The sequence below is a fragment of the Jaculus jaculus genome, chromosome 17 (genome assembly GCF_020740685.1).
Source record: "Jaculus jaculus isolate mJacJac1 chromosome 17, mJacJac1.mat.Y.cur, whole genome shotgun sequence".
Taxonomy (NCBI): domain Eukaryota; kingdom Metazoa; phylum Chordata; class Mammalia; order Rodentia; family Dipodidae; genus Jaculus; species Jaculus jaculus.
Window position 1 is genome coordinate 57,644,932 of NC_059118.1, and position 27,191 is coordinate 57,672,122.

Genomic DNA, 27,191 nt, shown 5'->3' on the forward strand with positions numbered 1-27,191 from the left:
TCCACAAATGAGAAGCAAGGTTGTCCTGGACATTAGTAGTGCCACTGAGTGCATTGCAAATTTGCAGAGAATGCAACATGACAAAGCATGTGTGCATAGCTGGACAGGCTTCTTAGTTCCCTCCAGTCCTGACTGAGAAAAGCTTACATTTTAAACACTAATGTCTATTCTATACTATCTTGCAACTTATATGGTTTCTTTGCAAAAACCAGTATCTATGTGGCAAGAATACCTTCTGATCTGACTTTTGGCATTGTATAAAAATGAATTATATCATTCAGAATTGGGCCTTCCCTTGATAACACGTGTCTTATTAATAATTAATTAATAATGTTTTATTAATTTCCATTCTTATTTTCTTTTTAAAATTTGCTACCAAATACCTTAGTCATAAACTGTGATGATTAAATTTAAATTAATTCATCAACCAATATTTTTTAATGAATCATGTATATTTGTGCAAAAAGTCAGTGGGACATTAACGGTATACTCATGTTTGTGCACAAATAGATTATGTAATTTTTTAGGACACACCACTACTGATCACAAATGAAGATAGTAACATAGCAATGGGAGATAACTGAAACTGCCTTACAGAATGATTTTGTCATATGTTTTCATGTTGGCTGCATTCAGTCACTGTTCCCTTCTACCTCAGCATTTCCATTTCACCGTCTTTAATAAGTGGAATCATGGAGCCTATAGGACACATATCCCAGTGGCTATAACTCTGCTGATTTGTTCCTATAATTGAGTTTATGAAAGGACGCGGCAGATGATATGTTTCTTTATGAGGTGGCTTTATAGCAGAGTTTGTTCACAGAGATCATATTACATGAGCTATAACCCAGAGGCTATAGAAGTGAGTTTAAAGCTGACTTGAGCTTCCTTTGGCCTGCCCTGACATTATTTTCACAGATGACTGCAGTTGGTCTTGGATTTAAGGCACACTTTATTTATTTGGTTGTGATTCTCTGAGCCAAGGGTGACACATTTTGATTCAGATTTTGCTGGACAAGAGAAGTAAGAACAAATCTTTTGTTTCTGGAAATAGAAATATTCTTAAGACCCCTGAATGGATATCTCCTAGACTACAGAAGCAAGTGTATGAATCAACTTGGAAAAATAAAGATTTTTAAGATCAACAGAACAATCGACCAAGCATTCTTTAGGGCAGTTGCTGGCAAGGCTCCCTGGTTATATCACAGTGGCAGGACTTTTGTGGTAAGGATGAAGTGAGATGTGGAAATAGGAGCCACCTTTGGCCGAACTTCAGAAACCACACCAATTATTTATTACTGCATATTTACCACCCACTTCTTCCACAAGAGCATAAAGGAGAGAGAACTGCCTCAGATATTTTAGAACTTGCAAAAAGATTTACTCATTGTGAATTCTGCATAATCATAAGAATGTATCGAACATCTAATTTGGTAAAAATCATCAGCCAAATGAACTTTATGACAAATACAGTAAAACAAGTGCATGAAAGTGACACGGAATGGTTAATCAGTGATTAAGCAGAATTTGTGATGGTTTTCAGTATTTATCACAGCTCAAGCTGTAGATTTTTTTTTTTTTTTACACAACTGGCTGTAGATGTTTACATGCCTTATGAATTAAATCCAGAGGAGGAGCCCTTGACCTGAAGAGCCCCAAATAAGTAAAATCCTACTCACTCATAATTTTGTTTCTGTCAGTTCTGTTTCAGTTGAACAATTGAATGGAGAAACTGTGTTTCAAATTGCTTCCTTAACTTCAAGGCGACTATGAGTTCTATGCTGACACTACTGTCAAAAGTCACTTGTCGGGCTGGAGAGATGGCTTAGTGGGTAAGCGCTTGCCTGTGAAGCCTAAGGACCCCGGTTCGAGGCTCGGTTCCCCAGGTCCCACGTTAGCCAGATGCACAAGGGGGCGCACGCGTCTGGAGTTCGTTTGCAGAGGCTGGAAGCCCTGGCGCGCCCATTCTCTCTCTCTCCCCCTCTATCTGTCTTTCTCTCTGTGTCTGTCGCTCTCAAATAAATAAATAAAAATTTGAAAAAAAAAAAAAAGTCACTTGTCCATGGAAAGAGTTGCTTCTTACTTGATTACAACCAGCTTCACCATCAGGTAGAGCCAGGATGTTGTTGCTGGAAGCAGACTAAAGTGAGGTCTGTGGGAAACGCAGGGCAGCTGGCTCCACAGCTGTGTAAATTGTAACTCCCTGGTGTGAGTGGGAGGCAATGACAAGGCCGAGACTTCTGCACATCCACAGGGGACAGTTTCAGTCTCTCTTTCTCTTAGAAATGAAGGTTTTGCTTCAAAACTTCTGGCTATCCTTTGGTAAGGTAAAAACTAGTAATTATAGCCGGGCGTGGTGGCGCATGCCTTTAATCCCAGAACTCGGGAGGCAGAGGTAGGAGGATCGCCGTGAGTTCGAGGCCACCCTGAGACTCCATAGTGAATTCCAGGTCAGCCTGGGCTAGAGTGAGACCCTACCTTGAAAAACAAAACAAACAAACAAACAAAAAAAACTAGTAATTATGACATTCAGTTGGTGGAAGAGAGAGGGAGTCAGGAAAGAAGGGCATCACCTGTTATTTGGCTGTCTTATGCCAAGTTGGACAAAGGCCTTATGTGTGGAGTATAGGTGCCTTTAACCTCCAAACAACAGGCTCCTTCTTGAGGAACATTCTCAGGTAGTAAGCAGAAATGATATCAGTGCTTCATTAAGTTTGAAAAAGCTCTACCATTCTAAAACGCTTAAAATTCAATCATTTTGTCTCAGTGATACTATGAAGGAAACCACATTTGTTACAATGATTACTTCTGCATTGAACATCTCATCTTCTCATTGTTGGAATAAAACACCTGGCCCAAAGCAGCTGATGGGAGGAAAGGTTATTTTTATTTTTATTTTTTTAACTTTTTTTTCTTACAGTCTTGAGGTGAAGCTCCATAATGGCAGGGGAAGCATGGCATAGACCCAGGCAGGACATCACCTCTGCCACTGTGGGCGGAACACCGCAGTGGGAGAGTGAACCAACCTAACGCTGGCAAGCTCGGGCTGATCAAGTTCAAGGTTCGCCCATAGCAGCACGCCTCCTCTAGCGAGACTCCACCTCCCAAGTTACCACTAGCTGGGGAGCAATCTTCAGAACACATGAGACTATGGGGGACACCCAGTTCAATGTAACCGAGAGTGGAGGCACCGATGTGGACTAAATTGGTAAATTTTGTGTTCAGCCTTTGGGACTGGTAGGTTCAATCGAGATTTTGGCCATGGCAAAGGCAATTCTTTGTGGGGAATGAGTTCACCTTTCACACGTTTCATTCTTGTGTCTTCTTTCCTCTGTTGCTAGTCATTGAAAGCTGCCCCATGCTGTTCTGTCCTTTCCAGAGCACTTCACTGTTGGCAAACCATTGTCACACTTGCTTCTCAAACAGACAACAACAATTAGGTATAGTGTTGCCGCACTTTCCATGTTCAGAGACAAGATTCAGCTCATGTGTGGTGGCCTTGAGCAGTTGGAACCTGCAGTTCTCCAAACCCACTGTAGAACCCTTTGTCCATCAATGCCAATGGACTATTCAGAGCTAAGATGGCATGCTGTTTATGCATGTGTGGTGTGCTATGAGTATGCACAGTGTATGCACGTGTGTGTACAGATGTGTGCCCTTTGCACATGTGTGCAGAAGCCAAGAGAGAACATTGGGCATCCTCTTGTGCTGCTCTTTTGGTTTCCTTGAGACAAAGTCTCTCGCTGGCCCTTGATCTACGAGTTTTCAGTCAGACTGGCTGACAGTGAGCATTCCAGCAATTCGTCAGTCCTCCCAGCCTGGGTGAAGCTCCCTATAAGTCTGGAGTCACAGCTGTGTAAGGACATGACTGGCTGTTTATGTGAGAAACACACGCAAACGGCCTCAGGCCCTGTCAGGCCTTCACTGGCACCCTGCAAGGACTCTGTCTCACACACGGAGCCATCTCCCCAGCTCAGGCCTTCTGACCTGCTCAGTTGACCTGTGGAACTAAAATGTTGGCTATCTTCCTCATCCGCCCCCCTTTATTTTCCTCCCTCTTTTTTTCTCCTCATATCTGTCTCTGCTTTTCCTTTTATTTTTATTTCTCCTCAACCCTCAAAGCCTTCTCTAAATTTGGAGCATTATTGGGATTTCCAGTAGGTTTTTCTCACTTATGTGTGGCCACTTGCAAATCTATTTCAAAATCGATTATTTTATAACCTCAGTCGTCTGCTTCTGGAAGACAGGCATTTATAAAATGATTTTATCTTCAAAACAAATCTCCAAGATGGTTAGCAACTCATCTATTTTGTAGGTGAGAACAGCATGGCAGGCTTTATGTTTATTTTTCCTTCCAGCTTTGTAGGAAATTAGAACATTTTGTGGGATTTTGAAACATCCCTAGCATAGCTCCATGTCTGTGACACTCGAGGCCTACGTTGGTCCTGACTGCCTGACAACCTTTCTTTTCACCTTGACTCAGTCCAAGTAAGAGAATTTACCCTTCTGTCTGTCATATACAACAATCTATTGGAGTTTCCTTGAAAACTACTCTTTTTTTCTAACTTTAGAAATAGTCCCCAGAAAACTACCAGTGAGGTAATGTTTGTTCAACTGTGGGTTGTAGAATCAACATGGGTCACAGGGAGCAGTTTTAGAACAGAAATAGAACAGCAAAGAACGGAGGAGTGGTATGGGATGAGAAGACGCTGCTAGAGTTGTACTTATTTTTTTTTTAATTTTTTATTTTATTTATTTATTTGAGAGTGACAGACACAGAGAGAAAGACAGATACAGGGAGAGAGAGAGAATGGGTGTGCCAGGGCTTCCAGCCTCTGCAAACGAACTCCAGACGTGTGCACCCTCTTGCGCATCTGGCTAACATGGGACCTGGGGAACTGAGCCTCGAACCGGGGTCCTTAGGCTTCACAGGCAAGCACTTAATCGCTAAGCCATCTCTCCAGCCCCTAGAGTTGCACTTATTTATAAGCATGTTTGAGGGAAGATTTATTTCCAGTGATGTGTGTGTATGTGTGCGTGTGTGCATGCACATGTGTGTTATATAGGATGAAACAAAGTACATTTCTTACTGAGAGTCCTAGCTACACTCCTTCCAAGGCTCAGGGTCTAATGCGGAAGAGGTGGTGGAAAGAATGTAAGAGCCAAAGGAAGGGTAGGACTCCTTACAACGTGCTCCTCCAGACACAAAATGGCCTGGATATCCATTTTGTAATACTAAGTTAGGATATGCCCTCCTACTTCCACTTCATTCTTTTCTTCTGCCATGTTCTGCTTTGAATGTGACAACAGAGCCTAGTTGGTTAGATTAGCTTTCTCTCTTGGAATCCATGATGACCTTTCAAAGCATAGACTTGTGGTCAGACAACTCGGTCCGTATTCCTCCTCTTTTAGTTATAATACCTTGACTAAAGCATCAAACTTTTTACCATTGACTTTTCATGTCTATAAAGGAAGGGTGGGAAAAATAATACCAATCATTTAGGGTCATGGTGAGAAATAAATGAGCCAATGCTTAAGATGATTTAAACAGAGAAAATGTTAATATATGGTTTTTACATAGCAAATGCTTCCCAAATGGTAATAAGTCAAATATTTCTTTCTATACCAGACCTCATTTTTAAAGCAGAGACCTGTGCGACAGTTTGTTTCATTTCTCCACTTCGACATGCAGAAGTCATCTCACATTGTCAGGACTGTGCTGGAACACCAACATTCCCTCCAGCCATTCTGCCTTTCTCATCACTCAGGTCAAGCCTTTGAGGTACTCCTGGCTCTTGTCCCTACCTCACACTCCACATCAATCCCTTAGAGAAGCCCACTGACCAGACTGGCAAATGCAGGCAGACAATAGCCACTTCCTGCTGCCCTGGCTGCACGGTGATGATGGACCTATTTGGTTTTGCTGGATCTGAAACTCCCATCCCGGCTTATCTGCCGTCTCCTGCCACTCTTTGCTTCACGGCAGCTTCACTGCCTATCTTAAAACCTCTCAGATGCTGTTAAACCAACTCAATATCTCTAGGGATCCCCATTTCTCCAAGCATAAAGTAAAAGTCTACAGTGGCCCATTTGACCCAGGGCCATCTGGTCCTCTTCCCTCTTGGCTTTTGTTCCTCTTCCCTTCACTCACTGCTTTCCAGTGCCACTGGGCTCCTTGCCACACTGGAGCACTGGAGCACTGCTGGGTAGCACACTCTCCTTGCCCTCCCCACCCCACCCCCGCTCACTCTCCTATCTCACACTGACATTCCTCATTCTGTCACCTGCATTCCATCTGCGTTTGCCACCTGCAACCTGCTCTCTTTGCTGTCACGCGGCTCCATCTCTCAGCCTCCCTTTACTCATTTTGGCCTTCTCATGTGGCAATTTATGACATGTTATTTAGTTTAGTTGTAAATCACATGTTGAACATCCTTAATCTTAAAATCCCTACATCCAAAATGCCACCACGTCCAATTGGTTTGATCATCATTGGTTTTTTTGTTTTGGGGAGCATTTTCAATTTCAAAATTTGCAGGTTAGAGACACTTAGATAATAAAGTCTAAATATCTAAAATCTGAGAACATCTTAAACCTGAAATATTTCTAGTCACAAGCATTTTGGATAAAGGAACCCCCACCTTTATATTGCTCACTGTTCTGAATCCACTTTTAGAAGTTAGTATTCAAGAGAAAAACATACTACTTGTTTTACTAAGGCATACCATGTATTTAAAAATAATCTGCTACACAACTAACTTCACAGTTAATGCTTGTTAACTGAATGAATATTGTTACATCATTATTGTTCTTCTCAAACCCATGCCTTTGAATAAAAAGGCCAGGTAGAAAGAAGAACAAATGCAACAGTAATAAGTCTCTCTTGGTGTACCTTTGATTAAACCATGATTTAATATTAAATCAACTTGTAGTTTGGTCAGTAGGAGTACATTGATAATGTATATAAATGGCAAGTCAGCATATCACCAAATTTCAGAATTATCTATACATATAGATATGTGCCAATGCCTATAGCTACAGCACAAGTATTTACCAGAAGAGATTCTGATGGTTGATTACGATGTTGGGCTATATGGGACAGAAAAATATCAACAGAATACCTACAAGCTTTTAAGTAGCACTTGCATTCATGAATGTTAAACAGCCAACAGTATGAGGTTGTTCTTCTTGTCTATTGGTAACTTATGTAGAAAGTCACATGAATCCCTTATCATTGGATGAACTCATAAAATTTATTTATCTGTCATTTATCTAGTCTTTATTATGGAAAAAACTTACAAAGTATTAAAATACCCATGCCTCCCCCACCAAGAAATCACATCCAATTTAGTACTTTCCAAAGTGTACTGGGATAGTGGTAAACAAAACACCTCATATGCAGGAAATCATGAACTTCAAGTTGTTTTATTTTTTACTTTTGTTTTTTTAAATTCAGGCACTCTTCTTACATACCATACTGGCAGTGATGTACGCTTTCTTTATCACGTTGTTAAGTTGGGAAGGGGAGAACATTAGCTTTACAAGTCGTCTGTTTCCACTGAAATTTCAAAGATGCTACTTGTACTCTAAACAATGGTCACAAATGAAGTTACATATGCCAAAAAGGACCCTTGAAACTGTTTGAATATTAAAATATATCCATGAGAGTGCATGGATATGTATCTGCTACATTTATTGTGAACAATGGCTCATTTGTTTCTGCCAGCCTATGTGTCTAGGTAGAATAGACATGGTTAAAGCTCATGGTCAGGTTGGTGCCGAGAGGTAAAGATGTTTTCCTGTGAATTCCAAAGGGTTACACTGAATCCTGCTATGTAGCTTGTCTGGATCCATATGCACCCTCCTTGTTTATCTAAATGGATGAAGGGAAAATATACATCTGACATAACATTTAACTTTAATTAGAAAGGAGAACAGATTAGAGGAAGCAAAACCAGATTAATAATCTATTCACTTCCCCTTTCTTGATAAAATTTCTTCTACATTTTATTTGATCACATAAAATTTTTTTTGTAGGGCATTCACTATGCTAAAGACCTATCCTTTATATTTTGATAAATATTTTCTCCAAATATTTTGATCAATATGGAGTATAGAAATGACTGTATAAAATATACCCATTATTTTAGATCAACATATTTCCATAATGTACTATAATCAGCTATGTTCATTCTTTTTTAAAAAAAAATTTATTTATTTACTTGAAAGCAACAGGCAGAGAGAGAGAAAGAGGCAGATAGGGAAAGAGAAAATGGGCATGCCAGGGCCTCTGGCCACTGCAAACGAACTCCAGAAACATGCGCCCCCTTGTGCTTCTGGCTAATGTGTGTCCTGGGGAATCAAGTCTTGAACCAGGGTCCTTAGGCTTCACAGGCAAGTGCTTAACTGCCACGCCTTCTCTCCAGCCCAGCTATGTTCATTCCTACTATAATTATTAGAAAATGAAGACACACAATGTGTGTATACATACATACATACACACACACACACACACACACACACACACACATATATATGTGTGTGTGTGTGTGTGTGTGTGTGTATGAGTAACTTTAAATTTGTTTGCTTGAATATTAAAATGTATCTATGAAAACTGTGTTCATAGTTAAGTGACTTGCCATTTATCTTAGTAGGGAGATACAATGGAATAGAATTCTTGTGACTCTGTCATCAGATTTTTTCATATGAAACACATCTTTTTGCATTTCCATGCAATGAAATTATATAGCCATAGACAGACATATCAATGAAATATTAGCCATAAGATAATAGTAAACACAATGCTCAGATGTTTAGACAAAAGTAATAATAGACAGTAGGTCCTAAGAACTTTTGATTTCCCATCACAGAGTTTATGTTCAAGTTGTCTCATAAATGTATAAGTTGTTGGAAACATGAGGTAGTTAACAGAGGAGTTAAATACTTATGGAGAAGAACTTCCAAGTTATTCATAATTTTTATTTCCTGCTTTCTTGCATCATAAGAATCTTCATGCCCAGCATAATGAGATTGTCCATGCATCTGACTGTTATCTACAACACTTAAGGGGGCAGTGCCCCACAGTAAAGACCTCTCATCATCTCCAGGGCCAGCCATTTAAATTCTGGCTGCCAAAAGTGAAAATAAACAATTTAAAGGAGAGTTTGAACCACCAGAAAGAGAGCTGGACTCACAGGATCAGACTTTAGTTTGAAGTCAGTAACAAAATATGTTGTGAGAAGGCTAGGGAGATGGCTCCATGGTTGAGTGTTTGCAGCTTAAGTGTGGGTCTGATAGGGCCTGAGATCATTTGAGTTTGACTACCCACAACTCTTGTCAAAAGTTGGGCATGGCCGCTTGCATCCATAACCCTAGTCTGCATGAGAGGAGAGGGGCAGGAGAGTAGAGAACCACTGGGACTTGCTGAATAAAAACAGCAACTCTGAGCAAGAGACTCCATCTCAAGCAAGTGCATGGATGAGCAATAGAAGAGGCCACCCAAAGTTCTCTTCTGGCACCTGTGCACACACACACACTCGGCATACACACATATGCCACACACGCTCGGCATACACACACACACTCGGCACACACACACACTCGGCATACACACATACACACACACAATATCCCACACCACACATACTCTTCACATGTTTGATAATAATGTTGTGAGGGCCACATCACCCTTCTTCAGGAAAGATTAAAGGAAGAGGGTGGCCAAGACCTTCAGGATAATAGAGCAATCACAGTTCAACATGACATCGTCCCAGTTCACAGAAGGACTGTTGTCATTTCTAAGTGGTATCCATATATTTTGAGCTGACACATTGAAATATCACAAGCTTTTATAATTTGGATAAGGGATGAAAGTCTTTCATCTAGCGGATCCATTCACTCTAACAGTAGGCGGAGCAAGCCAGTTCTGGCTCCCGTTGTGCTGTGTGCCTGAAACAGCGTATGAGATCAGTGGAACACCTCTTCCTGCAGTACCAGCATCCGGGATGAGCACAGATTCCAGCTCTCTAAAGAGTGTGAGGGTGCTGACTGAGGCTGGCCACGTTACTCACGTAAATTCTTCTCCAGACAAAGTGCTTTGTTGTATTTGGGGGGCTTGAACATTCCTAAATCATTTTGGGTCTACCTAGTTTTTCTTCTATGATATCCCTTTAAGAAATTTTATACACACTTTAATACTTTTCTTGACCATAATGCTTCCATTTATTTCAGTGCATAAAGAAGATAAAAGTTTGAGTGTGAAATGTCCCCCATAGGCTCATATGCTCGAATACTTATTCCCTAGCAAGTGGTGCTATTTGGGAAGGAGGGTTATGAAACATTTAGGATGTGGAGTCTTGTTGTAGGAACTCTATCATTGGAGGCAGGGTTTAAGATGTTTTAGCATGATCTTGCTCTCTCGTTCTCTCTATCTTCTTCTTTGTCTGCTGTGTGACAACATGGCACTGGTTTTCTGCTCAAGTTCACCATGCCCTCCCCACCACGATTGACTCCACTGTCTGGAACTGTGAACAGAACTCAACCCCTTTCCTTCTCTAAGTTGCTTCTGGCCAAGTATTTGTTCATTGCAAGGAGAAAGTTAACTGACACAGTTAAAGATACCTTTTGTTTTAGCACCTTCTATGGACTGAATACTACTCAGTGTAGTTCTAGTATAAAGAAAATTAGGATGCACGAGGGTATCAGACAGTACTTTCCAGAGAAGCTGCAATATATATGCACTGCAATGCACTGAGTGACTCTGTAGGACAAGACAGTTCCTTAAAGGTAAATGTCAGTGACATTCATACTAAGTGGGAGCACAACAACAAACACGTGCTACTTAGAGTATAACCACACTCTCCCATTACAGAATGCCTTTCTATCACATTTGAATTAATTGGGGAAAATGCTATACTTTCAATGTTCTAAACACGGCATGGTGTGTGGCTAACCTCCAGCAAATACACTGCCTTAATTCCCCTTAGCACTTACAATTGTCTTCAGCAGACAACCATCTATTAACATCTACATTTTCTAAATGTTCAGCATAAGCTTAAAACCTACAAATGGAGCCCTTTGGGACAAATAAAAGATAGGACTCTGAAAATATCCATCCTGGGGCTGGAGAGATGGCTTAATGGTTAAGGCACTTGCCTGTGACGCCTAAGCAACTAGGTTTGATTCCTCAGTACCCACACAGTCAGACACACAAGGTGGTGCAGGCATTTGGAGTTTGTCTGGTGGCTGGAGGCCCAGACACACCCATTCACTCTGTCTCTTCCTCTTTCTCTTTTGCTCTCTTAAATAAATAAAAATAAATGAAAAAATCAAATCATTAGATTATCAGGATCTGTTAATTTTTTTAACTTTTTTTGTTTATTTTTATTTATTTATTTGAGAGTAACAGACAGAGAGAGAAAGAGGCAGAGAGAGAGAGAGAGAGAGAGAGAGAGAGAGAGAGAGAGAGAGAGAGAGAGAATGGGCACACCAGGGCCTCCGGCCACTGCAAACGAACACCAGACGCGTGTGCCCCCTTGTGCATCTGGCTAACGTGGGTCCTGGGGAATGGAGCCTCCAACCGCGGTCCTTAGGCTTCACAGGCAAGCGATTATCCGCTAAGCCATCTCTCCAGCCCAATCTGTTAATTGTTTTAAAAAATTTATTTATTTGAGAGCGACAGACACAGAGAGAAAGACAGATAGAGGGAGAGGGAAAGAATGGGCGCACCAGGGCTTCCAGCCTCTGCGAACGAACTCCAGACATGTGTGCACCCTTGTGCATCAGGCTAACGTGGGACCTGGGGAACCGAGCCTCCAACCAGGGTCCTTAGGCTTCACAGGCAAGCGCTTAACCACTAAGCCATCTCTCCAGCCCCCGATCTGTTAATTTTTAAAAGATATTTTATTTATTTATTTATTTGGCAGAGAAAGAGGAAGGGAGGGAGGGGGGGAGAGAGAGAGAGAGAGAGAGAGAGAGAGAGAGAGAGAGAGGGAGAGAGAGAGAGGGAATTGGCATTCTAGGCTTCTAGCCATTGCAAACAAATTCCAGATGTGGGTACCTCTTATACATCTGGCTAACGTGGGTCCTGGTGAATTGAACACCTGGGTCCTTTGGCTTTGTAGGCAAGTGCGTTAACTGCTAAGCCATCCCTCCAGCCTGAAAAAAATATCTTAAAAAATACTTAAAAAGAAAATGTCCATTGTTTATTTTCTCAGTTTAGGCACAGCTTTCAGTGAGCATTGTCATACAGTGATGAAAGACCCACATTGTGATGAAGTTCTTTGATTGGCTTGGAGTGCAATTGACAGAATCTATCCTATACTCAATCTGTGGAATTATCCCAAAATGATATTGTTGAAGTCTGTCAGCAGCAGAATGCTTAAGTCTTTAATTAGTATTCAAAACACCCAGCCTACTGTAGTCAGCAACTGTAAGATTAGTGAAAGGAAGTTGGTACCCAAAATGATTTCATGATAGTCAAGTAAATGAATATAGGTGTACTTATTTCCTTGAGCATTGCTAAAAGACCAAAGCATTAGAAATGGATTTGCATGCAAGTAGTGAGTTTTGGAGAGCAAATATTCAACAGATGTAGTTTAAAACAATCAAATATTTCCCTAGAAAGAATAAACCATAGCTGCGTGTTTGGCGGCCTGAGAAGAAAGGGAGAAAGCGGCCGAGGAATGCTTGTGTGACTAGTTGTTTATAAATTGCTTTCAAGAGACAAACAAAATTCTTTAAAGGCTAAGATTATGTAATTTATTGGGAGTATCCAGGCTCCTCTGTTCAGCAGCCCTGATAATGACACTAATAGTTTAATTACAGCCTGCTGCTTAAGGAGATAAACAAGGCTGTTGGCTTTTTTTTTAAATAAGGATTTACAATCACTTTTAAATGCGGTGGAAAGGCACATCTGCGGGTACATCTACTGTGCTAGGAAAGCAACCAGAAGCCAGCTGGAAAATGAACAAAGCCCCAGGAGTGAGAGCAGGCAGCACAGGACTAGAGGGGGAAATGTTCAGTTTGAGAAGTGGAGCGGTGGAGGCAGGAGGCATGGTAAATAGGTGGGAAGTGTGGTGGAAATACCTAGAAAACTTTGTGGATGACACATTGCCCACTCTTTCCCAGAGAGTCTATCACAGCTAGGGCGTTAGCAGCCCTCTGTCCACTGTCAACGCGGCAGTCCTGTCTGTGCCTCTCCATCCTGCATTTCAGCACCAGGAGGAGAGGACAGCTCCCCACTCCAAGGCACCAAGCTAAGACCTTCTCCCTCCCGACTCGTGCAACACCCTCTCCAAGATGTCTCCCCGGTGTCTTCCTTGTCACTTTGTATTAAGGGCTATTTAAATGGGCATCGAGAAAGACCTGGGTATACATCTGGCTTGTTTATTTCCCAGATGAAATGAAGACGAGTCCTGTCTGAACCAATCATTATTAGGCACCAGAGTAATTTAACTAGAATCAAAGATTGCAAGTCACTGGGTTTAATCAGTTGAAAAAGTGGCTCAATTTTACTTAGTAGCTGAAAAATAGACTCTTTTTAGTGCCTTAATTTTTCCGTTTTGTTAGAAAAGCATGAGTAGAAGGTCAACAGCCTTTACTATTTACCACTGTAGCCTATTCTCTTTTAAGCCAAAGACACTAAGGAAACACATCTGAGTTTGCTAGCAAGGGGTCACTGGAATAATTGTGATATGAATAGAAGCTCTTGGTGGTTCCTTAGAACTCTCAAAGCCTTATGCTACTTCTTGAAGATACAAGCAGGATCTCGAGATGAGCACCAAAAACTACTACAACATACAGAAAAAAACAAAAAAGAGCAAAGCTTTCACACAGAAATTCTCTTTTCTTTAGCTTCAAAGCCAGAAGAAACCGTTTGGGAAGTGAAAGTAAAGATGCAATTTAAATATCCAAATCACCAAGGCAAGAAAACCATGGTCCAAGCAGCTTGAATATTCTGGTATTCTGCTTGCACTCTTCCCCACCATAAAGAGTTGTTTAGCCAATGCATCTTGTTTCTTCATGCCCTGTCGTCCAAACTTCCCAAGAACACATATTCATCACCTGAAGATTTTCTTTGAGACACACACACACACACACACACACACACACACTGTTTGATTCAGTTCCATTTTCAATGGTTTAGTTGCTCAGAGAAGAAAACATTGTCTGCTTTTCAAAACTTAATCTGAAGTTGAGCCTTGGGGAAAATGCTTTCACGCTTTTTGTAAGAACTAGAAGTTGCTAGACCAAGAAGGCCTTGGAAGGAGGAAGAGTTGGTGGTGGAGAACTTCCTCCCAGTAACTGAGTGACTTCGGTCAGCAACAGCAGGAAGAAGGCAAACTCCGGGGTTACTAGTTACCTGAGTGCGGAGAGGACCCAACGGATGGAGCTCACTTTGGATACACAGTCCTCGTTTTGTTGCCCTTTTCATCTACTTCCCTTCTTTTCTCCCTCTCTCCCTTCTTCCTTCTTTCCTTCCTACCTTTCCTTCCTTCCTTCTTTCCGTTCTTCCTCCTTCTCTTCCCTTCATTTTCCCTTTCTTTTTTCCCTCCATTCCTTCTTCCTTCCTTCTTATCCTTCCTTTCTCCTTCTTCCCTTCCCTTCCTTGCCCATCCCTCCCTCCCACCCTTCCTTTTTCTCCTCTCTCTCTACTTCCTTCACCATTTTCCTCCCTCCTCTTCTCTCCTTTTGCCCCTCCCTCCTCTACCTCACTCACCCTTTTCCACTTATTTCTGCCTGAACCACTTGGAGCACCACTTCCAGTGACAGAACCCAATCACCCAGCGCCCACGCCGCAGACCACGCTCTCATCGCTCCCACCAAGGTCGCTTTCCAAGTGCGTGGAGCAAAGAAAATGTTCTGCTCGCCGCTCAGAGGTCAGCCCCGCCCCCTCTTGCCACTCCAGCACCCAGGCGGCGGCGGTGGCACCCACCAGACGAAATCACCAGTCTGAATGTCACCAACAAGTTCCACGCCGTGGTAGCCCCTCCAGCTACAGCCTCACCCAGGGAGCCTGGAGACCCTCCCGCCCACAGCCTGCGCGCTGGCGTTCCCCACCCCGCTCTGGCTCCGGGTGGTTCGACTTATCATTGTTATCTCTGACAACACTTTCTCTTCTTCCCGGAAGGGGGGAGCCCCGCGTGTGTCACTCGTGGGTGGGTGTGCGTCTCCTCGCACTACCCTCCCCCACTTCTGCAACATACACACACATACACACGCGCGCGCGCGCGCGCACGCCCTCCCCACGCCGGCGACACAAAGGGAGCGCGTGAGAGCGCACGCGGGGCGCCCGGGGCACGAGGGGGCGCGGAGGGCGCGCGGGAGTGGGGGCCAGGGAGGGGCGGGGGCTGATCCCGCCGGCAGGCCGGGGAGGGGAGCGGGTGGCTGACACCCGGAGCAAGGCGAGGGGCGTCCTTACCTGCCCCCAGGTTAAAGGAGATCCTGGCCTCGGCGAGGTACGGCGTGTCGCTCTTGGAGCGCACTCTTCTGATGGGCCGCCGGTCTATGTCATCCTCCGAAGAAGCCGCCATTAATGTGGGAGGCAGGAGCAGGGTCGCCCGGCGAGCTGAGCGGAGAGGGAGATGGAGAGAGAGGGAGGGAGAGAGGCGGAAAAGGGGAGGAGGGGTAAGGAGGAGAGGCTCACGCACATTGAGAGGGGGAGGGGAGGGGAGATGGGAGAGGAAGGGAAGGGGGACAGGGAGGGAGGGGAAAAGAGAGGGAAACGGGGGGAAAAGAGGGAGATGGAGAAAGAAAGAGCAAAGGAGAGAAAAGGGGTGAAGGGAGAGAAAGAAAATCCGTTAAGGATTGGTGGACGGGAGCAAGATCAGGTTATCCCTGGCTTGTGGCCAGGGCTCCCCTTAACTCTTCTGCCAGCACTCGGGCCAAGGGGTCAGTGCGACAGCCCTCCTCCTGCCCCTGGCCCTGCAGCAGCCCACTTTTAGCAGCTGGCACAGATAGACTAATAAGAACAGGAAGATGCCAAAGCAAAGCAAAGATGCCCAGTCAGCACCGGGCCCTCTCCCGCCAAATGTTCTGTCTGCTTTTCAAGCACACGCTAAGGTCTCCTTAGCATGCTTTCCTCTGAGGATGCGGCCCGCCCCATGCCCCCTCTGCAGTGGTCACTCCTGGCACGTGAGCTCTGGGCACTGTACTCAGGACAGCCCTCCCTGCTTCCAGTTCTCCCAAGCAAGAGAGTCAATAAAGTCAGAGTCAGATCTGAAATCCTCAAGGAGGCTCTCTTCTGCCCCTCACCACTTGGAGGTAGGGAGCAGAGACAAGGAGCACCTAAGTTTGGGGACAGCTGGGCAGCGTGATTTCTGTCACTGATACTTGGAGTATAGTCAAGGCAGATTCAGAGGACTTATGGCTGTCTTGTCCAGCTGCTAAGTAGTAGGATGTATGTAGCTCTATATAACTACCCATTTATTTTGACGTTCAACTCTCTCTTTTTCTGGTCATATATAATACAGATAGTAGTCTTTAGACTGGACTCAGTCTACAGCGCTAAGCCAGGATGAAGGAGAAGTGAAGGTCAAGGTGGGGCACGGAGGCTTTCCATTTCTTCAAACATTTGCATGGTCTCTGAGCAAGACTCCATACTACGCTGTGCAAAACCCAGAAGGGCTTCCGGGGTGTGGATCAGGCCGGTTTGACGCTACCATTGAATCTATTGATGGGCTAAACTCTTTTATGTGTGGCTTTCTGAAGCTTCTGTCATTTGGCCTTTTTGTGCCCTGATGTTGCCATTCTTCTGTCTAATAAGTGCCCACCTGGAGTACACAGACCTCCCTTACTCCATGTACAAAGGCAATCGCAGCATGGGGTCGTGCCCTACAGTCTCAGGGGAAGCTTCCCACCTGGGTTCGACAAGCCCCGCCCTTCCTCTGTCAGTTCTTGTCCCTTTCATCCCCTGTTCCTTCCCCTCAGAATCTTCAGCCTTCTCTCACTAGTCTTTTGCTTTCACACATACATTTTTAACTCTTTATCTTAGAAAAGACAGATCTGCCCTTGGCCTTACTGGTTACTATTTCTTACCATTTTGTTTGACTTTCTAATGGAACTTTTGGGTCCCTCTTGGTTGTTTCTTTCTTTTTTTTTTTTAAACTCCCATTTCCCTCCTTTCACTCCTAGTACAGGTCTTTACACTCAAATCTCAACCAAGGTTAATTTGAAACATCTTCAATGAGTTCCTAAAAGTTAAGTCATCTTATCCTTTACTTGGTCTCTGCAACACTCGGTAATGTATTGCTTTTGAAATGGTCCTTTCCTTTGGCTTCACAATTCTAGGATACTTCCCTAGCCAGTTCATTCTGTTAGGCACTTCTCTCTGCATTAATTTGAAATTGATTATCCTGGCAGTCAGCACCCACTCCCAGACTGAATTCCACCTGTATTTCCATTCTCTCCTTATTATTTACCTTGACTTTACTGGAAACTGCCCACATCTGACTGATTTCTCATAAGCTCACATCTATATGCATGAAAAACACCTTAAGTTTCTTCCTTATAAACTTCCCATGTTCTTCCTAAGAATGTATTTATGACATGAACCTAACATATAGTAAATGCTTAAAAGATATTTCTGAACAAAAGGATGGAGAACAACAGGGAAGAAGGATAGAATGGAAAAGGAGAGTTAAATAACTAACAACTGGTAAATTTGGGGCCAAGTTATGTCTTCCTGATTTCAAAAGCTATGTTCTTTTTAAAAATTTTTTTATTGGCTCATTTTTATTTATTTATTTGAGAGTGACAGAAAGAGGCAGATAGATAGAGAAAGGGCGTGCCAGGGCTTCCAGCCACTGCAAATGAACTCCAGACGCGTGCGACCGCTTCTGCATCTGGCTAACGAGTCTTGAACCGGAGTCCTTAGCCTTCACAGGCAAGCGCTTAACCGCTAAGCCGTCTCTCCAGCCCAAAAGCTGTGCTCTTAATGAATAGAGTCTGTGTCCGCATGGATTAATTCCAGTGCTTTTCACAGATACCAAAACCTTCTAACGTTTTAGACCTTTATGTAAAATATTGCAGTATTTGTATAGAATGCATACACCACATTTTGTTTATGTTAATTCATCTGTAAGTAATTAGTTCTTAGGTTATTTAAAACACTTCATTATATGTAAAGTGCATGAAAACTATTGTTATGAGAACATAAAGTCTATACTATATAGTTACAATTTCCTCCCAATATTTTTCCATCTGTTAATTGAATTTGAGGATGTGGAATCCATGATTATCAAGGATTGACTTTATATTGTGGAGGAGGGGTCTAGAGAGGAAGGGAGGGAGAGAGGAAGAGAGAAAGAATGAGATAATTCTTGTTATATAACTGGCCTTGAAAGGATTATGTAGCTCAGACTGGCCTCTGACTCTTGATCTTCCTGTCTCCACCTCTCATGTTCTAGGATTTATAGGTATGAACTATTTTGTCAAGCTCTAATCACATTTTATATACATATTTTAATATATTTTATTTTTATTTACTTATTTATGGGGGGATGAATGGGTATGTGTCAGGGATTCTAGCCCCTGCAAAGGAACTCCAGATACCATGTGCAGCTGTCTCATATAGGTTCTGGGGAATTGAACCTGGGCCCTTAGGTTTTGCAGGCAAGCACCTTAACCACTAATCCATGTCTTTAGCCCTACGTTCATTTTATTACATTTGTCTCATGATTATATCCTTTGTGTTCTATGCTAAACATAGATTTTAAAAGGATGACACCTTGGGGCTAGAGAGATGGCTTAGCAGTTTAGCGCTTGCCTGTGAAGCCTAAGGACCCCGGTTCAAGGTTCAATTCCCCAGGACCCACATTAGCCAGATGCACATGGGGGCACACACGTCTGGAGTTTGTTTGCAGTGGCTGGAAGCCCTGGAGCACCCATTCTCTCTTTCTCTATCTGCCTCTTTCTCTCTCTGTCTGTTGCTTTCAGATAAATAAATTTAAAAATAAAATAAAATAAAATAAAAGGATGATGCCTAGCTGGGCATGGTGGTGCATGCCTTTAATCCCAGCACTTGGGAGGCAGAGATAGGAGGATCGCCATGAGTTTGAGGCTACCCTGAGACTACACAGTGAATTCTAGGTCAGCCTAAGCTAGAGTGAGAGACTCTACCTCAAAAAAAAAAAAAAAAAAAAAAAAAAAAAAGTATGACTCCTATTCCAAGAAGCAAGAAGTTCTGTGGATCTTTGGCTTATAATCACAATACACAGGTTTAGGTTCTCAAGGAAGTACAAAAGTAAGGAGGCAAAGTCAGTTCTGAATATTGTATAAACAATGCCACCTTTAAATCCATGCAGTGCTATTTGTTTAAAATGTTTGTGATTACATCTCTCTTTATGTTCTCATCCATTGTCCATGTCTGCAAAAAATGATAAAATTATTTGAAAGCATAGCTAGCCTTGTAATTCCCAATATATCTTTTGAATTTAAATGTAAAGAAAATATCTTTGAATTCCCATTTCTTATTCATTTCACACATTAGAAACATGATAATACTATTATTTTTACTTTTACCTCTCTTCAAAGGGTTTTACAGACACTTATTTTTTAGTGCAGGGTCATGCCATGTAGTCATGACTACCCTTAAACTTGCAATGATCCCCCTGTCTCTGCCTCCAAAGAGCTGAGATTACAGGAATGCATCACCACACCAAATAGCCTTTCATTTATTTTGCTGCAGTCTCTGTTGTTATTAAACCAATTCTAAATAACACTACCAGCAAAACATAGGCATATCTTTCTGCCTGTCTTTGAAATCTTTCATTGCATTTTTATTTGTGATTATTAGTTTCTATTTTGTGTCTTCCATAATTTACTTTGCTCTTCTTTCAACTAGTTGTTTTTTTATTCTCTTTTTATATTGTCACTTACATATTGATTTATTTCTCATAATCTGCTTATAGACTAAAACTCTTTTTTTGTGTCCACTCTCTCTTGTCCTATATGTAGAACTTATGTTTGTGTGCTTGGCACAGTACTCCAACATTAATTGTTCTCTTTATTTCATACCCACAACATCTTTCCATAAAATAGGTGGCTGAGCATCACCAGGAGAAGAGCCCTGGTGTGAGAATTACAGGCAGTAGATTTTGATCCCTGGACTAGTGTGATCTCACAAAGTAAGACACCTTGGCAGGATAGGTCTTGGCCACCTTACCTATAAAAATACAAGGCTCGGGTACCATGGAGCATAAAAATGTGCTGCCTATTTTGAACACTCTAATTATTTGTAGCTATTCTTTTAACTCTGTTCCATAAAAGTCCACAGTGCATTTTGTCCCTTAGTCTAAGAAAATACATCTCCTTCTTATTTTTATTTATTTACTTTTTGGTTTTTCAAGGTAAAGTCTGGCTCTAGGCCAGGCTGACCTAGAGTTCTCTATGTAGTCTTGTAGTCTCAGTCTGGGTTCGCACTCACAGTGATCCTCCTACCTCTGCCTTTCAAGTGCTGGGATTAAGGGTGTGCACCACCATGCCCAGCTCCACATCTGTTTTCTGTTGTAGCTTCATGTCACTTGTACTTCTCCCGAGTGATGTCACATCATCTATGTGTATCTTATATATGTCTACAAACCCCAGCGTTTATTTCCTCAGAGTGCTTCCGTCATATGGCAATCCTCACATGCCTGCATGGGGAATATGTGAGTGTTGGATGTGTGCCTTGAGAAGATTGAATTCAACTGTGACTTCAACAGCTGCCACTCAGAGCTCTGTAAAATACTGCCTCTTTTTAAAATTTATTTATTTATTTGAGAGCGACAGACACAGAGAGAAAGACAGATAGAGGGAGAGAGAGAATAGGCGCACCAGGGCTTCCAGCCTCCGCAAACGAACTCCAGACGCATGCGCCCCCTTGTGCATCTGGCTAACGTGGGACCTGGGGAACCGAGCCTCGAACCGGGGTCCTTAGGCTTCACAGGCAAGCGCTTAACCGCTAAGCCATCTCTCCAGCCCCTGCCTCTTTTTAAAATATTACTGCTAATCTGGAAAAATATATTTTTCCTTATCTTTTTCTAAAGTCAGTCAATAATTTAAAACTCCAGACCTATTATTTCCAGAGTTAGAGTCACAGAAAGAGAAGTAGCATAACAAAGTCTCAAAATAAATATCTAATATGCCAATTATTGCCTGGGAAGAGGATGGAGATGAAAGAGAGAGCAAAGTAAGGATGTAATATTCCATGCACATGAAGAAAATTTTGAAGTGAGTAAAATTTACTGTGGTGGTTTGATTCAGGTGTCCCCCATAAACTTAGGTGTTCTGAATGCTAGGTTCCCAGCTGATGGATATTTGGGAATTAATGCCTCCTGGAGGGAGTTTGTTGTTGGGGATAGGCTCATGGGTATTATGGCCAGTTTCCCCATGCCAGTGTTTGGCACACTCTCCTGTTGCTATTGTCCACCTTATGTTGGCCAGGGGATGATGTCCACCCACTGCTCATGCCATCGTTTTCCCCTGCCATCGTGGGGCTTCCCCTTGAGCCTGTAAGCCAATACAAATCTCTTTTTCCCAGAGCTGCTCTTGGTTGGGTGATTTCTACCAGCAATGTGAACCGGACCGCAACAGTAAAGTGGTACCAGAAGTGGAGTTGCTGCTAGACACCTGACTGTGTGGCTTTGGCCTTTTGGAGCTGATTTTCAAGAGGAATGTGAGAGGATTTAAAACCTTGGCCTAAGAGATGCCTTGCAGTGCTGTAAATACAGCTTGATGGACTATTCTGGTCTGAGCTGCAAGACTTGAATGCAGTAAGAACTATGGACTATGAGGTTTGGCTTATGAGGATGAGAAAGAGCTTTGCTTGGACTGGGCTTGCAGTTTGTGTAAAATGCTTGCTTTATGCCTGTGTCCTGAGAAGTTGTGCAGGGTTGCTTTGCATATAAATGAACTGGTGTGAGCAAAGGGATATGGCACAGAAAGAAAAATCTTTGGGTAAACTGTTGCCCGTTCAGCTGCAACTGAGAGATTACAACCTTTGAGACTGGGCTAGCTGACCTGTGCTGGGGCAACAAGAAGAATGTAGACTCTTTAGAAGGGGCCTGAGTGCTCAAGGAGTGTCCTGTTCTTCAAAGTCTGCTTTATTCCCCCCTGGATTAACAAATTGGCACCCTACCTGGTATCGTGGAGTATAAGAAATGCTGGAAAGAGGGTCATTGAGTTTGCAACACGGTCTTGTGTTTTGGAAATGGCCATGGGCAGTGTGAAGCGGGTTTGCTGGTTGCCTGCATGGAGACCCCATGGGGCCATGAGGATGAACTGTGGATTGCAGTGGAGACCCAGTGGAGATGCTGGGACCATGAGATGGCTGCCAAGGAGCTGCTGGCCCTGATGAAGTTTTCCAGGACTGTGAGTAGCCTAGCTGGAGGAGTGGAATTGGAATGCCAGAGACTTGTTGCTGGTTAGAATCATCAGACTTGAAGATTTGTTACTGGCTAGAGTTGCTGGACTTGACGCTACAGAGTTTGATGTTTGCCCTGGTTGTTTTAAATCTTGTATTGGTTGAATGTTTCTTTGCTATGCTCAATGCCATCTACTGCAGTGTGAATATTCATTCTGTGCAATTATGGTTTTTTTTGTGTGTTTTTTTTTGGTATTACGGCTCAGTTAAAAGATCTTGGACTATGGGGATGTATGAACATCATTGGGATTGATTAAAAACTGTGGGGACTTTTAAAGTCAGACTGAATGCATTGTATTTTCATCATGTATGGATATCAGTTTATGGGGGCCAGGGGCAGAATGTGGTGGTTTGATTCAGGTGTCCCCCATAAACTTAGGTGTTCTGAATGCTAGGTTCCCAGTTGATGGATATTTGGGAATTAATGCCTCCTGGAGGGAGTGTATTTTTGGGGGTAGGCTCATGGGTATTATGGCCAGTTTCCCCATACCAGTGTTTGGCACATTCTCCTGTTGCTATTGTCCACCTTATGTTGGCCAGGGTGTGATGTCCACCCTCTGCTCATGCCATCGTTTCCCCTGCCATTGTGGAGCTTCCCCTTGAGCCTGTAAGCCAATATAAATCTTTTTCCCAGAGCTGCTCTTGGTTGGGTGATTTCTACCAGCAATGTGAACCAGACGGCAACATTTGCCCTTTGGAAACACTACTCAGCTTGTGCTTCTGGGATACTTTCATATCGGAATTATCAGGAGTTCTTGAAAAGGGTGGGTTTTTGTTTGTGGTTTATTTGTTTATTTTGAGATATGCTTTCAGGTAATCTGAGCTGCTCTCAAACTTCATAGTCCCCCTATATCAGCCTTCCTTCAAAGCAGTGGGATTTCAGGCATGCACTACAAGGCTTGGCTTAAAATGCTGATTCTTTAGGTCCCCAAGCTGAATCTTCTGAGTAAGAATTTGAGGAATGATACCTGTGTACCTGGATTTTAAAGAATTCCATCAACTACATTGACTCTACATCTTTTCCATATTATGATGAAGCTTTGGCTAGAGAAACAGAACAATCAAAAGAAGCTTAGGAAGTAATTAATGGGAAATTAAACATTTAGTAGTTATATCCGTTACAGTCTGTAGATACAGAATCCTTAGGAACTCAGAAACTCTTAGAAATCAGTGAATTTCATAAGGTCAACAGATACAATGTTAGTATAAATATCAATTTTTCTATCTAAATTAAAAAGTATAAATTTTAGAGTTTAGTTACAATGATATTAGAATCATTAGATGCTACAAAAATAACAAAAGGGGCAATATTTTCACATGATACCTATAAAATATTATGGAACTAAATTAAGAAGGCCTAAGTGGAGACTCAAAGCTTTGTTACAGTGCTGAGAATAAGTAAGTGACTGTGGAGTGCTCATCACTAAGACTGGTAAGCACGTCTCAGGCTCATGGAGGGAACAATGCAGAAGGGAAGGAAAGAGTGTGCGAGCCACGGGGAGGGAAGAAGTGCTGTGGGATACTGTCTTCCAGATATAACATGGTTGTGTGCATGCATGATCTCACTGTCACAGTGACTGTTGTAACCTGCACAAGACTCACACAACATTGGGCTCATAAAAATCCCATCATGGGTGATGGAGGAGGGCATGAGTCCCTCAGTCTTCCCTGAGGAGTCATTAGGAGTTAATGGTGGCTGGAGCAGTGGGAGACATAGCCGCTGGTAGGATCTATAGGCTGTGCTAAATAATCCCCCGCCCATGCTCATGCAGGTAACCCTAATTTAAACTCAGTGGGTAAGTAACCCGCTAAGCCAGGCGTGGTGGCACATGCCTTGAATCCCAGCACTTGGAAGGCAGAGGTAGGAGGCCACCTTGAGACTACATAGTTAATTCCAGGTCAGCCTGGACCAGAGTGAGACCCTACCTCGAAAAACCAAAAACAGGGCTGGAGAGATGGCTTAGCGGTTAAGCGCTTGCCTGTGAAGCCTAAGGACCCCGGTTCGAGGCTCGGTTCCCCAGGTCCCACGTTAGCCGGATGCACAAGGGGGCGCACGCGTCTGGAGTTCGTTTGCAGAGGCTGGAAGCCCTGGCATGCCCATTCTCTCTCTCTCCCTCTATGTGTCTTTCTCTCTGTGTCTGTAGCTCTCAAATAAATAAATAAATAAATGAACAAAAAACATTTAAAAAAAAAAAAAGAAAAACCAAAACCAAAAACAAAAACAAACAAACAAAAGAACAGAAACTAGCAGGAGAGTAGGGATTCAGTGGAGAGGGCGAATGAGAAGAGGGAAGGAAGAGTGGTGAGGAGAGATTATGATCATGATCATGGTACATTTTCTATATGTATGGTGTCAATAATTTTTTAAAACTAGAATTATTTATATAAAAAGAAAGACTAAGTAAATGAGAATTAATATACAATGACCATTCTCATGGATTGAAAGGTAAAATGTTGGGCAGGAGAGATAGCTCATTGGTTAAATTGCTTGCATGCAAGCTCTAACAACCTAGGTTTAATTCCCCAGTACCCACATAAAGCCAGGTACTCAAAGTGGTGCATGCATCAAGTGGGTGGAGGCTCTGGTGTGTCAATACTCTCTGTCTGTTTCTCTCTTCTTTTTCTGCCTGAAAATAAATAAATATTTTTTTAATTTAAAAGAGAAAGATAAAATGTCAAGGCACTAGCCTCTTCAAGCTGACCTATAGATAAACGTAGCCCCAAATAAATCTGTGTATTTTTTATTTCACAAACTTCTTTAAAAATCTAGATGGTAATGCAAAGAGAGAAGAATAGTTATCACAATCCTTCTAAATAAAACTGAATGTGTAGTATTTACAGTAGGAGAGACTGTGATTTATTATAAAGGTATAAAGAAATACACTAGTGCAAGAGTATAAATCTAAAAATCGACTCATATAAATAGTCTCATGCGTAACACAGAGGCCTGGCACTGTACAGCAAAGAAGGGATGGATGTGCTAATAAATAGCACTTGGTCACTTAGATACTTATATATGATGGATGAAAATTTTCAAACCCTACCTCACACCATGCATGAAATTCAGTTCCAAATGCAGTAGAAATGCATACATATGTACGTATGTGCACATGTGTATATGTAAGAGATCAATGATATAATTTCTAGAAGAAAAATTTTCTCATTAGAAAATAATTTAATAGGCCAGGCATGGTAGCACACATCTTTAATCCCAACACTTGAGAGGAAGAAGTATGAGGATCAATGTTATTTCAAGGCCAGCCTGAGACTACATAATAAATTCCAAGTCAGTCTGGGCTCTAGCAAGACCCTACCTCAAAAAAAACAAAAACAACAACAACAACAAAAAAAAACCCAAAAAAACAAAAAACAAAAAAACACCTTTAGTGAAATGGCAGAAATTTTGAAACACAGTAACCACAGAAGAAGAGATGGGTATGTTGGTGCCATTCAAATTAAGAATTTCTGTTCATCCTAAAACACTACTATTGGAATATAACACACCAAAATATCTGAGATATAACTAAAGCAGTGCTCATAGGAAAATATGTGACCTTAAATGCTTACCTAGAACAAAAGAATGTCACAAATCAATAATGTATATTTGTACCTTAGGAATTTAGAAATAAGGAAGAGAAAAATTGAAGCCAAAAGAAAGGAATTAATGAAGTTCAAGGTGGAAGTTGGGCTGGAGAGATAGTTCGACAGTGAAGGCACCTGTCTGAAAAGGCTAATGACCTGGGTTTGAGTCCTCAGTGCCCATGTAAAGCCAGATGCGCAAAGTGGAGCATGTGCCTGGAGTGTTTTGCAGTGGCTAGAGGTCTTGGTATTCCCATTCTCCTTCATGGCCATTCTCTTCCTCTCTCTCTCTCTCTCTCTCTCTCTCTCTCTCTCGCTCTCTCTCCATTTATCTCTGATTGCAAATAAATTAAAAATATTTCAAAGGTAGACGTTATTGAAATTGAACACAAGAAACAAAAGGGAAACAAAAGACTGCTACCCCAACATTAATAAATAAAATTGATTAGCCTACAGCAAGGATTTAACAGGAGATATGTCACTAACATTAGAAATCAAATAGGGTTTACCACCATAGATCCTAGAAACCATGGAAAGAATACCTGGAAGACACTGCAACGATCATTACGTTCATGTATGAAACTTGTGTTAAGAACAAGCAACAGGTATGGCTTTTTGCAAAAGAGACACCATTAGGAGAGTGAAAAGGAAGTCGGAGCTAGAAATGACATCCTTTTCTTTCTCTGTAACTCTCTTCTCTGTCCATCTATCAAGCATCTATCTACCTCTGTGACAAATGGCTGGTGGCCAGATGTACAAGAACCCAAAGAGGAATGAGAAGATAGATAACTCAACTGACGTGGTTATAAAAGGGGCCAAACATTTCACCAGACACTTCAGAAAAGACTTTTTCCAAGTGTTCAATAATAATATAGAAAGACACTTTGCATCATTATTTATGTGAAAATTGAAATTATAACTCCCATGGGCAAATTGCAAAAATCACTAAAATGTAGATATTGATGAGGATATGGTGGAGTTTGAGTTGTTAGTCATGGCTGCTGGGAATATAACTTGTTAAATCACTCTGGAAAGTTCTACTATGCCTCTATAAGCATGAATAAACCTACATTCATCTTGTAACAAAGTCAAGCATGCCCACAGCAGATACTTAAAATGTCCTCAGATTGGAAACAAGCCAGGTGACCATCAGCAGAATGAGGTATACACATATTTGTAATATCTTCAGATCATACTAGAAGAAAATGAA

At 42.2% G+C, this 27,191-nt stretch overlaps 1 protein-coding gene across 8 annotated transcripts in view; it reads right to left on the minus strand.

Moving 5' to 3' along the window:
* The window catches only part of Phactr1 (phosphatase and actin regulator 1), a 541,488-nt gene that overhangs the window by 493,845 nt on the left and 20,452 nt on the right, over positions 1–27,191 (minus strand). For all 8 annotated transcript variants that reach the window (XM_045136638.1, XM_045136634.1, XM_045136633.1 and 5 more), the window contains one exon: positions 15,422–15,568. In XM_045136638.1, the coding sequence (XP_044992573.1) occupies positions 15,422–15,568 (147 nt within the window). The remainder of the gene's footprint in view (positions 1–15,421; positions 15,569–27,191) is intronic.